The sequence below is a fragment of the Apodemus sylvaticus genome, chromosome 19 (genome assembly GCF_947179515.1).
Source record: "Apodemus sylvaticus chromosome 19, mApoSyl1.1, whole genome shotgun sequence".
NCBI classification, from domain to species: Eukaryota; Metazoa; Chordata; class Mammalia; order Rodentia; family Muridae; genus Apodemus; species Apodemus sylvaticus.
Genome location: NC_067490.1, coordinates 24,549,130 through 24,560,307, shown reverse-complemented (window position 1 = coordinate 24,560,307; position 11,178 = coordinate 24,549,130). Strand labels below are relative to the sequence as shown.

General features: G+C 49.6%; 1 protein-coding gene across 2 annotated transcripts in view; it reads left to right on the top strand.

Moving 5' to 3' along the window:
• Positions 1 to 543: 543 nt before the first annotated feature.
• The window catches only part of Dna2 (DNA replication helicase/nuclease 2), a 29,073-nt gene continuing 18,438 nt past the window's right edge, over positions 544 to 11,178 (top strand). Inside the window, exons 1-5 of one of the 2 annotated variants that reach the window (XM_052163774.1) lie at positions 544 to 710; positions 3,445 to 3,627; positions 5,056 to 5,239; positions 8,603 to 8,748; positions 10,326 to 10,457. In XM_052163774.1, coding sequence (XP_052019734.1) covers positions 634 to 710; positions 3,445 to 3,627; positions 5,056 to 5,239; positions 8,603 to 8,748; positions 10,326 to 10,457 — 722 coding nt within the window. In that variant the 5' untranslated portion in view covers positions 544 to 633. Of the gene's footprint in view, positions 711 to 3,444; positions 3,628 to 4,300; positions 4,448 to 5,055; positions 5,240 to 8,602; positions 8,749 to 10,325; positions 10,458 to 11,178 lie in introns of those variants that run through there. The other variant, XM_052163775.1, reaches the window with a different exon arrangement.

Here is an 11,178-nt window from a genome sequence, read left to right as displayed (position 1 = left end):
TAGACTAGGGTGGCCTCGAACTTAGAGATCCGCCTGCTCCTGCCTCCCGGGCACTGGGAACAAAGGCGTGTGCTGTCACTGACTAGATTTAGCCCTGGCTGTCCTGGAACTCACTCTGTAGACCAGGCTGGCCTCAAACTCAGAAATCCTCCTGCCTCTGCCTCCCAGAGTGCTGCGATTACAGGCGTGCGTCACCACCGCCCGGCTAGATTTCCTTTTTAAAGGATTTATTTTGTGCGTGTGTGCTTGTGAGTTTGTGTGTGCACTCAGTGCATGAGGATGGATGCCTTTGGAGGCCAGAGGGAAGCAACTGGGATTAACGGCAGTGAGAAGCAGCCAGGTAGGTACTGGAAAGCTCAGCTGCATCTGAAAAGCCCGAGACAGGGGATTGCCGTGAGGTGCACGCGGTGAGCGTGGCGGCCCGGCAGGTCCACGCAGGCATCCGGTGCTGGAGTCGAGACGGCGGGAAAGCGCCTCTGCTCCTGCGCGGTGCTCCCCGGCGCCCAGAGCGCGGGAGCCGCTGGCGCGCGGCTCGCCTGCTGCGCATGCGCGGCGCGCTGGCGCGTTTCTGGCGCCGCAGGTTGCGGTCGCCTTGGACTCAGGCTTCCCGATCTCCCGGCGGGCACCGGCGGGATGGAGCCGCTGGACGAGCTGGACTTGCTGTTGCTGGAGGAGGACGGTGGAGCGGAGGCCGTGCCGCGGACGGAGCTGTGAGCTTGCGGGAGGGCGGCGGGCGTGGGGCGGGACCCGCGCCCTCTTCCCCGGGGTTAGCTGGAGGGTGATCCTGATCGGCCAGTGTTAATTGGGACCTGGGCTTGGCTGTGTAGCCCGCTGTGTTTTCACACGACAGCTCACCACTGTCGTGTGTACCTTGCATTTGATTTTGTTTTATTTGCGTGTGCGGTCGGAGGAGCACCTGTGCTAGGTGTTTGCTTACACGTGGGACCGCGGGGTCAAACTCTCGGCTTAAAGCTTGCCAGAAATCTCCTTTAGCCAGACCAGTTTTACTTAAGTATATCTGTGCACGCGCCCGAGTTTAGAGGCATCTCCTGGAGCTCTTGTTACAAGTTTAGTGGTGCTGGGGGAACCAGTGGTGAGCTCCTGAGGCGGGTGCTGGGAATTGAACTTGCGGCATCCTTCCAGTATATCCTGGAGGTGTCGCAGCTTACCCCCGCAAATTAATGCGAGAGGCTAAATAGGGGTGTTGAGCGAAAACATTTACAAAACAGTGGACGGCAGGGGAAGGTGGAAGGCATTTGCTTGTTTATTGAGGCAAGGTCTGTCAATATTCTTGGCTGGCGCGGAACTCTTAGAGATCCTCTTGCCTCTGCCTCCAGACTGCTGGCTGGCACTAAAGTTGTGTGCCACCGTGCCTGGCAGCTTTTGTGTTTTTAATTCGAGAGGGTTGGTGGCTTGTTAGGATTATGGAAACCCACCCAGAAAGACGTAAAAACGTCATTATTGTGAAATACAAATAAGAAACTCCTGGGTTACTCCACAGAAACGAGCCTCCCTGCGTGGGTCCCCCCACCCCGTTAATACGGTAAGGTGCTGTGGCTCGGAAGTTGCACTTAGTGCCCCCAGCAAGAGTGCTTGAGAGCAGCCTTTGCATTAACAGAGAGACCTTTCCTGGGAAGCCCAAGGGGAGCTTGCTTTCATGACGAGGAGAGGAGGCCAGGACTTCTCCCTGCAGCTGTACTACGTCGGACTACATTTGTTTAGTGGTGCTGGGGGAACCTACACCCAGGATACACCTGGTATACAGTAGGCCCTGTAATGCTGTAAAGATTAGTATGATTGGCAGCTCCCCGCAGCAATTGCTGCTAACCTTTCCGTGCTGCCCCGCCCCCTCCCCCTTTCCTTTCCAGCTGTAGTTGGGAGGATCAGGCACAGCAGGTGCTACGCCACAGAACGTTGTCACGCCCAGTATATCAGTTATTTGGAAAAGTGATAGGAATATCTCCCTTTGGTTGTACTTCATAAAGGCTTTTGGCCATAGTAGAAACCCTTTTCGGTATTTTCTATGTTTTAAGGTAGCCCAGGCTAACCTCGACCTGAGGTGTGTAGCCAGCCCAGGAGGGCTGTGACCTTCTGGTCTCTGATCCTCCTTTTTCCACTTCTTAAGTGTTTGTTTTGATGCTGTTTTCTACAGACTCTCATTTTTGTAGACCAGGCTAACTAACCTCGTGTGGTTAGGAGGTAGAAGTGGGTTCTAGAGGCCCAAGAAACAACCACATGGGCTGATTAATGTCCAGTGCAGGTATTTGTGAGAGTTGGCCAAACTGGTGGGCATTCCCCTGTTTGTTGACTGACACTAACTCCAGCCCTGCACCCCTCCCCAATTCTAACCATTACTGCCTACTAGTTTAAATACTGATCAGAATCTAAGTAACCATATATCGAGGGCAAAGGCAGAAATGCAGAAGTCCAGTCCTATGCTTTCGGGAGCTCTCTAGCCTATGGCATGGACCCTCTAGAGATAGCCTGCTTCCTTACTTAAAGCAGTTTGGGTGTCGTCTTCTTTGGTTTATCTCTTGCAACACTTGAATTTGCAGTAGTTCCCCTGCCCCAGCCTCCCAAGCCCTGGGAGTGAGTTATCGTGTGCAATTTCACTTATTGCTCATATACCTTTTAAAAGGAGAGGAGTCGCTTCTTGTTTGCTTTGAAATGGTTCCCCATGTAGTCCAGGCTAGCCCAAACTCCCTAAAGTCCCTGAGTCCCTCTAAGGGTGACTTGGTTCTCTTGCCTCTGGCTCTCTTTTTTTTTTTTTTTAGAAGACTTATTTAGGGCTGGTGAGATGGCTCAGTGGTTAAGAGCACTGACTGCTTTTCCTGAAGGTCCTGAGTTCAAATCCCAGCAACCACATAGTGGCTCACAACCATCCATAATGAGATATGATGCCCCCTTCTGGTGTGTCTAAAGACAGCCACAGTGTACTTACATATAATAATAAATAAATCTTTAAGAAATATTTATTTATTATTATATGTAGGTACACTATAGCTGTCTTCGTATATACCACAAGAGGGCATCAGATCACATTGCAGATGGTTGTGAGGCAGTAGTGGTTGGCTGGGATTTGAACTCAGGACCTTCGGAAGAGTAGTCAGCGCTCTTAACCGCTGAGCCATCTCTCCAGCCCCACTGCCTCCGACTCCTGTGGGAGTGGTGGGATGGCAAGCATGAGCCACCACCCTGAGACACCTAGTTTGCACAGTGCTGGCGATCAGATTGACTCCCAGGCTTTGTACACACTCGGCAAGCACTCTACCACCGAGCCCCAGCCTCCAGTGTTTATAACAGGACCCCTCCCTGCCCCCATGTTCTTTAAGGTTTCCAGATCAGACAAGACTAGGAAACCAGAAGACTGACTTCCGCAGAGCCCAGCCGACTGGCTGCTTCTCTCACGGCTCTGATAGGGTGGTTTTTATGTTTCCGACTTAGACGTCAGAAGAAGGCGGACACTTTCTTTCCTGAGACAGTTCTGAGCCGAGGAGTGGACAACCGATACCTGGTGCTAGCTGTTGAGACCGTGCAGAACGACAGAGGCGCGGAGGAGAAGCGCGTGCTCATCACCGCTTCCCGGGACCAAGAGCATGAAGTTCTGTGCATCCTGAGGAATGGCTGGTGATTCGCATTTGACTTTAAGCCCTGATTCGGTGGTCTGGTGGTTTGTTGTTTCTGTTGGCTTTCACGTAGCCCAGGCTGCCCCTGAACGGATTGTATCTTGCCTCCACCTCCTTACCTCCAAATGCTGTGATTACCTGGCACAGTTTTGTAGTGTCTGGAGGACACCACCTTACCTAAGGCCTTGAGCCTGCCAGGCGAACGCTCCACCACTGATCTCCAGGCCCAACGCTAGGGTGTCACCTGAAAACCCATGTCACGGATAAATTATTTGAAAGGAGGTGGAGATAGTTCAAGGGTGCCGGCTACCAAACCTGAAAACCAGAGTTCGTACCTGGGACCCACATGGTAAAAGAACCAGATGCCCCCCCACAACCTCATCAGGCACACAAAATAAATGTTACAAAAGAAAAAGAGTATATATATATATATATATTTTCCCCCCTTGGTTTTTCGAGACAGGGTTTCTCTGCGTAGCCCTAGCTGTCCTGGAACTCACTCTGTAGACCAGGCTGGCCTCGAACTCAGAAATCCACCTGCCTCTGCCTCCCAAGTGCTGGGATCAAAGGCGTGCACCACCGCCGCCTTGTGAAAAAGAATAATTTTGGGGGGGGGCATAAAAAGAAGGTTCAAGAGATGGCTCAGTGGTAGACAGCACTTTCTGCTCTTACAGAGGTCCTGAGTTTGGTTCCCAGACACCCACAAAGTAGCTCACAACTTCGTGTAACTCTAGTCCCAGGGGATCTGAGATCGTCCTCTGGCCTCCTTGGACACTTTCCACGCGTGTGGCATACGTACCATCAGGTACATGCATGTATACGTAAGTAAAATGATAATCTTACGTTGACAAGTTTAATTTTTATTTAAAAATGTATGCTATGTGTATGTTCTGTCTGCACATATATATTTAAACACTGTGTGTGTGCATGGTATCCATAGAAGCCAGAAGAGTATATAGGACCCCTGGAACTGGAGTTGTAGACAGTTGTGAGCTGTACTGTGGGTGCTGAGAACCAAATCAGGGTCCTCTGCAGGGGCAGGTGGTGCTCTTAGGCACAGAGCTATCTCTTTAGCAACCCCACCCACCCACTTAAACAAAAATTTAATATGTAGAGGTATAATAAATATAGAAATATTTATTACAGGCGTGGTGGCGCACGCCTGTAATCCCAGCACTCTGGGAGGCAGAGGCAGGCGGATTTCTGAGTTCAAGGCCAGCCTGGTCTACAGAATGAGTTCCAAGACAGCCAGGGCTATACAGAGAAACCATGTCTCGAAAAAACCAAGTCCAAAAAAGTAAATAAAATAAATAAATAAATAAATAAATAAATAAATAGAAATATTTATTCTTCAGTTGGATGCTTCTGGACTTGTTTGACTGTGGGGACCTAGAGTGGTGGTTTCGGCTTTAACCTTGCCTATTTTCAGGAGTTCGGTACCGGTTGAGGCAGGGGACATCGTTCACCTAGAGGGAGACTGCACATCTGAGCCGTGGGTCATAGACGATGACTTTGGATATTTTATCCTGTACCCGGACATGCTCATCTCCGGCACAAGCGTCGCCAGCAGCATTCGGTGTCTGAGAAGGGCTGTCCTGAGTGAGACCTTCAGGGTAAGTGATTTCAGTCCGTGTTTCCCCCTGCAGTGCTGAGGGTGGTATCCAAGGCCTCGCTCCACTGCTGGCATCTTCTGCCCCTACGGAAGGCCTTCCCACTAGCATTCAGTCCTCACCCGATACGCTTTACCGAGGGCAAACAGACTGAGAGCCGCCAGCTGTGCCAGCTGTGCGACCTGCCCAGCATCACACACCTAGTGATTGCAGTGTTGGGATTCGGACCACGTATCTGGTCCTTTGAATTGTATTTAGCTTTGCCTTAGTTAGGGTTTTCTTGCTGAAAGAGACACCATGACCACAGCAAAACATTTACTTGGGCGTGGCTTACAGGTTCAGAGGTTCAGTCTATTATCATCATGGCGGGAAGCGTGGCAGCGTCCAGGCAGGCATGGTGCTGGAGAAGGAGCTGAGGGTATCTTGAGCCACAGGCAGCCAGGAGGCTGTGTCCACCCTGGGCTGAGCTTGAGCTTGGGAGACCTCAAAGCCCGCCCCCGCAGTGACGCACTTCCTCCAACAAGGCCACGCCCCCTGGGGTGGGGCTTCCCACAGGCCAGGCACTTGCAAGTCACCATAAGCATTTGTTAGCGGTATTCATGAGAATGAGAGGATATGTTAGAGTGTAAAAGGAACACTCCACAGGAAGGCGCCTGTAGACCTCGGCAGCAGCCCGGGAGGAGGGAGCGGGAAAGCCATGGTGCCCCACTTAGGCCCCCGTGGAGGTCAGCTCCTCGGTGGACCGGCAGCCCTAAGTCGGGGTCAGGAAGCCCAGAGCGGTACACAAAGCACGACGAGAAAGAGGTAGAAAGAGGGAAACGAAACAGTGCAGCCTTGTGAGTGACTCAGAAAAGTCCGCGTCTGCTGCTGTATAGACATCTGCTTTTAAAAATTCGGCTTTTATAGGTGGGTGTGGTGACGCATGCCTTTAATTCCAGTTCTCGTGAAGCAGAGGCAGGTGGATCTCTGTGAATTAGAGGCTCCGCAGTCCAGGATAGCCAGAACTAGTTACACTGTAAAAGCCTGTCTCGAAAGACACAAAACAAAAAAGAGTGTGTGTGTGTGTGTGTGTGTGTAAAATTAATTCTTTGAGAATTTCATGTGATTTACTTGGTAATCTTGTTTGTTGGTTTGGGTTTTTTTTGTTTTGGGGATTTGGTTTTTTCGAGATAGGGTTTCTCTGTGTAGCCCTGGCTGTCCTGGAACTCACTCTGTAGACCAGGCTGGCCTCCAACTCAGAAATCTGCCTGTCTCTGCCTCCCAGATGTACTGGGATTACAGGCGTGCGCTGCCACCCCCGCTGCCACCCCCGCCCGGCTTTACTTGGTAATCTTTACCCTGCTCCTCCCAGTTCTATTTTAACCTCCCCTCAACTTTGTGTGTGGGTGGGGCAGTCCTCCCCTCTCCCCCTACAGAGTTTCTCCCTGTAGCCCTGGCTGTTCTCGAACTTACTCTGTAGACCGGGCTGGCCTCAAACTCAGAGATCTGCCTGCCTCTGCCTCCTGAGTGCTGGGATTAAAGGCATGCACCACCACTGCCCGGCTTTTTTCTTTCTTTCTTTCTTTTTTTTTTTTTTTTATTTCTTTTTCTTTTTTAAAATGTGTAGCCCAGGCTGGCCTCGAACTCGTGATCCTCCTGCCTCTGCCTCCTTCAGCAAATCCTACCGGCGTGCGCCACCACAACCGGCTTTTCTTTCTTTTTTTAAAATTTATGTGAATTCTACTTCATGTGCATTGGTGTTTTTTCTACATGTATGTATGCCTGTGTGAGGAGATCAGATCATGTGAGCCACCATGTGGTTGCTGGGATTTGAACTTGGGTCCTTTGGAAGAGCAGTCAGTGCTCTTAACCGCTGAGCCATCTCTCTAGCCCACCCCTTCTTTTTCTTTTAATAACCCACCAGTTCCAGTCTGTGCTGTCCTGACCTTACACCCCTTGGTACAAAACCATCGCTGGAACTTAGTCGACTTATTGGGCCCACACAGCTGAGGAAAACTGGCTCATTCCCCTTGAAGCCCCCACTGTCCGAGACTTCTCAGCTGGGGGAAGGGGTTTCTGAGCCCCAGCCACTTTGAAAGTCGGGGCACAGTGACGTCCCTGAACCGGACACTCCATGGGTAGAAAGGGGTGTTGGGTTTGGTTTGGTTTTTTAAGACAAGGTCTCACTCTCTTGAGTGCTGGAATTACAGCCACGCACAACCACCACCCTGTGAAAGAAAGGTTGGTTTGGGGGATGTTCGAGGCTGCTGTGGCTATCTTAGAGGGTGGTGTGGGGGTTGGGTAAGCAAGAGAGAGTAGCAGGAGGTAGGGGAAGTCGAGTCAGTTTTAAAGAGACAGGTGTTGGGGCAGGTCAGAGAACAGTCTGGAAGTTAGAGTGGGGGAGGGTGGGGGTGGTTTATGACCCAAGAGGTGGGGAGTGGCCTGGGGTCCTGGTCATGTGTTAATAGATAGGGAGCTAGATGCACCCTTGCTGAAGGTCATTAGCTGTAGGGCCGGATAAAGATGGTAGTGGCTCTTCCTGAAAAACAGAAACCTGATTCACAAGTTTCTGAGGAATGCTGGTTTTTTCAGCTTTTGTTTATCAGATAGCTACCCTTTTTACCCAGTCAGGGTCCAGCCTGACCTAAGTTCAGACTAATTTAGACATTGTCAGTGGGTGGCACTGCCTAGTTTGGACCTAACACACTGCTAGCATGTTAACTGGCCCTGATCTTGTGTAGCAGCCGAAGCTACTGGGAGTTCATAGGTTGCCTGGGACTTTGTAGACCAGGCTAGCCTCATCCTCACTGACGTTCACCTGCTCTGCCTCTTAAGCGCTGGGATTAAAGCCAGGCACTGCCACCTGTGCGTGCGTCTGGCTCTTTCTAATGTGGGATCCAGGAATCAACCTCAAGTCAGTAGGTTTTGGTGGCAGAAGTACCTTGTCAGGTTGGGACCAGGGTGTGTGGCAAAGAGATCTAATGCTAGAAACTGATTTGATGTGAAAGGTTTATTGTGGGGGGAAAGTGAAAGGCCATCTTAGAATGGAGACATGAGAGACAGACAGACAGACAGACTCACTGAGAGACCAAGAGAGAAAAAGACAGAGCCGTGAGGGACTGTTTAAAGGGTATGGGCGTTGCCTAGGAAAATCTTTAACATGGGGCAACAGCAGGCATCAGGCACGCACACGGGGTGCAGACATGCATGCGGGGTGCAGACATGCATGCGGGCAGAGAAGCCCTCCTGACAGGGGAGCCAACCAAGGGAAAAATAAAAACAACTTTGCGACTGTATTGGCGTCTGCCTTAGTTCATGTTGGCCCCATAACTACAACCATTGCGTCAGTGTGTTAGCTTGAGATGTGCACATGAATTGTTCTAACAGGTCTCTGATCCAGCCACTCGCCAAATGCTGACCGGTACGATTCTGCATGAAGTCTTTCAAAAGGCGATCCGTGAGAGCTTTGCCCCAGAGCAGCTGCAAGAGCTCGCGCTTCAAACTCTCCAGGAAGTGAGGCATCTGAAGGAAATGTAAGTCCCTGAGCAGTGCAGAGGTCACAACTTCCTGTAACTTCCGGCATCCAATTCAGGTTTCAGGAAGGAGACCCTTCGGTATAAGCCAGCGTGGCTGGAGTTGCACCCACTCGTTCACAGTACCCGGTAGGGTCTCTGGGCAGCAGGGACCGTTGGGTAACATTACTGACATACCTCCAGTGCTGGAGGACGGAACCCGTGCTGTATAGCTTCCTCGGCCGTCCTAGAGACCGATATGCTGAGCTGTCTGTTTGGATCAGGTATCCGAGCATTCACATACGGCTTAGCCAGTTTTAATGGGAATAAGTATGTATTTTTGCAGACTTTTGTGGCTCCCTATCCAAAGATTAGCCTTTTCTGTTATCTTCTTTTTTTTTTTTAATTTATTTGTTTATTATATGTAAGTACACTGTAGCTGTCTTCAGACATACCAGAAGAGGGTGTCAGATCTTTTTACGGATGGTTGTGAGCCACCATGTGGTTGCTGGGATTTGAACTCAGGACTTTTGGAAGAGCAGTCAGTGCTCTTAACCACTGAGCCATCTCTCCAGCCCTTCTGTTATCTTCTTTAAGTGTGTGTGTGGTGTGTGTGTGTGTGTGTGTGGAGAGAGCCAGAGCCAGAGAAGACAGCTTTTGGGAGTTGGCCCCTGCTTCCCCTTGATGAGGCAGAGTGGGCCTCACCTCTGCCGCTTTGCTGTGTAATCCAGGTTAATTGCCTGTCTCCTCCTTCCTCACTGCAGGAGCATTCTGATAACCTTTAGTACATATAGGTTTGCTTGCTTGCTTGTTTTATTTATTTATTTACTTATTTATTTACTTATTTATTTGTTATATGTGAGTGCACTGTCGCTGTCTTCAGACACCCCAGAAGAGGGCATCAGACCCCATTACAGATAGTTGTGAGCCACCATGTGGTTGCTGGGAATTGAACTCTGGACCTCTTTAACGGCTGAGCCATCTCTCCAGCCCAGTTTGCTTGTTTTTAAACTTCATTTTACTCACTATTTTTTGTGTACTTGTGTGTGTGATGTAGGCCCAGCACAGGCGGCAGCAGCTCGTGGAGGTCAGAGGACAACGCTGTGCACTTGGCTCTCCTTGCACAGGGACTTCAGGCTGGTGGGCAGTGCTCCCATGTGCTGAGCCCTAGTCGCTATACCCACCTGATGTTAGCTGTGCGCTATCAAGGGCTTTATGCCTTAAAAGAGCAAGCTGGGGCTCAATCCCAGAGACTCCCACATGCAGAGTATGTTCTGTACCCCTGAATATATTAAGGCAGAGCTATATTCTGTTGCTTGTGACACACTTGCAAACATCTGTTCATAGCCTGTTTCAATATTATTTTCTTCATTTATATTTCTTTTTTTTTTTTTTTTTTTTGGTTTTTTGAGACAGGGTTTCTCTGTGTAGTCCTAGCTGTCCTGGAATTCACTCTGTAGACCAGGCTGGCCTCGAACTCAGAAATCCACCTGCCTCTGCCTCCCAAGTGCTGGGATTACAGGTGTGCGCCACCACACCCGCTTCATTTATATTCCTTAATAGTTCTATTTTCTTACCCAGTTTCCCTTTTTTGGCAGGTATCGCTTGAATCTGAGTCAAGATGAAATAAGATGTGAAGTTGAGGAGTATCTCCCCTCTTTCTCTAAGTGGGCCGAAGACTTCATGCATAAGGGCCCTTCTACTGAATTCCCTCAAGTGCAACTCTCTCTGTAAGAAGTGGATTCTGTTTATATGATGTTTAGATTCCCTGTCCACCCTGACCTGCTCCAGCCTATTTATTATATCTAAGTACACTGTCATCAGACACTCCAGAAGAGGGCATCAGATTTCATTACAGATGGTTTTGAGCCACCAAGTCATTGCTGGGATTTGAACTCAGGACCTCTGGAAGAGCAATCAGTGCTCTTAACCACTGAGCCATCTCTTCAGCCCTATGTTCAGAATTTTTTTTTTTTTTTGACAGGATTCCCTTACACTTGTTGATTCAAAGATTGTTTAAGACCAGGTGTTCCTTAGTTTAATTCCAGCTAGCCATGAACTCCACATTACACCAGGTTAGCCTCAACCCCGTGTAGATCAGCTTGCCTCTGGGTAGCCAGTCCAAAGCTTTTTGAATGGGCTGGAGAGATTGTGCAGTAGTTAAGAACACTTTCTCTTCTTACAGAGGACTGGGTTCTATTTCTAGAACTCATCCAGTTCTGTAATTCCAGTGCGGAGGCTCTGATGTCTGCTCCTGCAGACGCTGTCGCATATAAACTTCTACAATTTAAGCTTTCACATTTTGCTGTTATAGTTTCTCACAAGTTACCATCTATAGTATCTTTCTATGACCAAAGAAATCTCTTGAGTAGAGAATTTTAGTTTCATCCTAATGTTAGTTGATATCATTTCGTAAGGATTTCCAATGTTAGAATAGTTCTGATCCGTCCC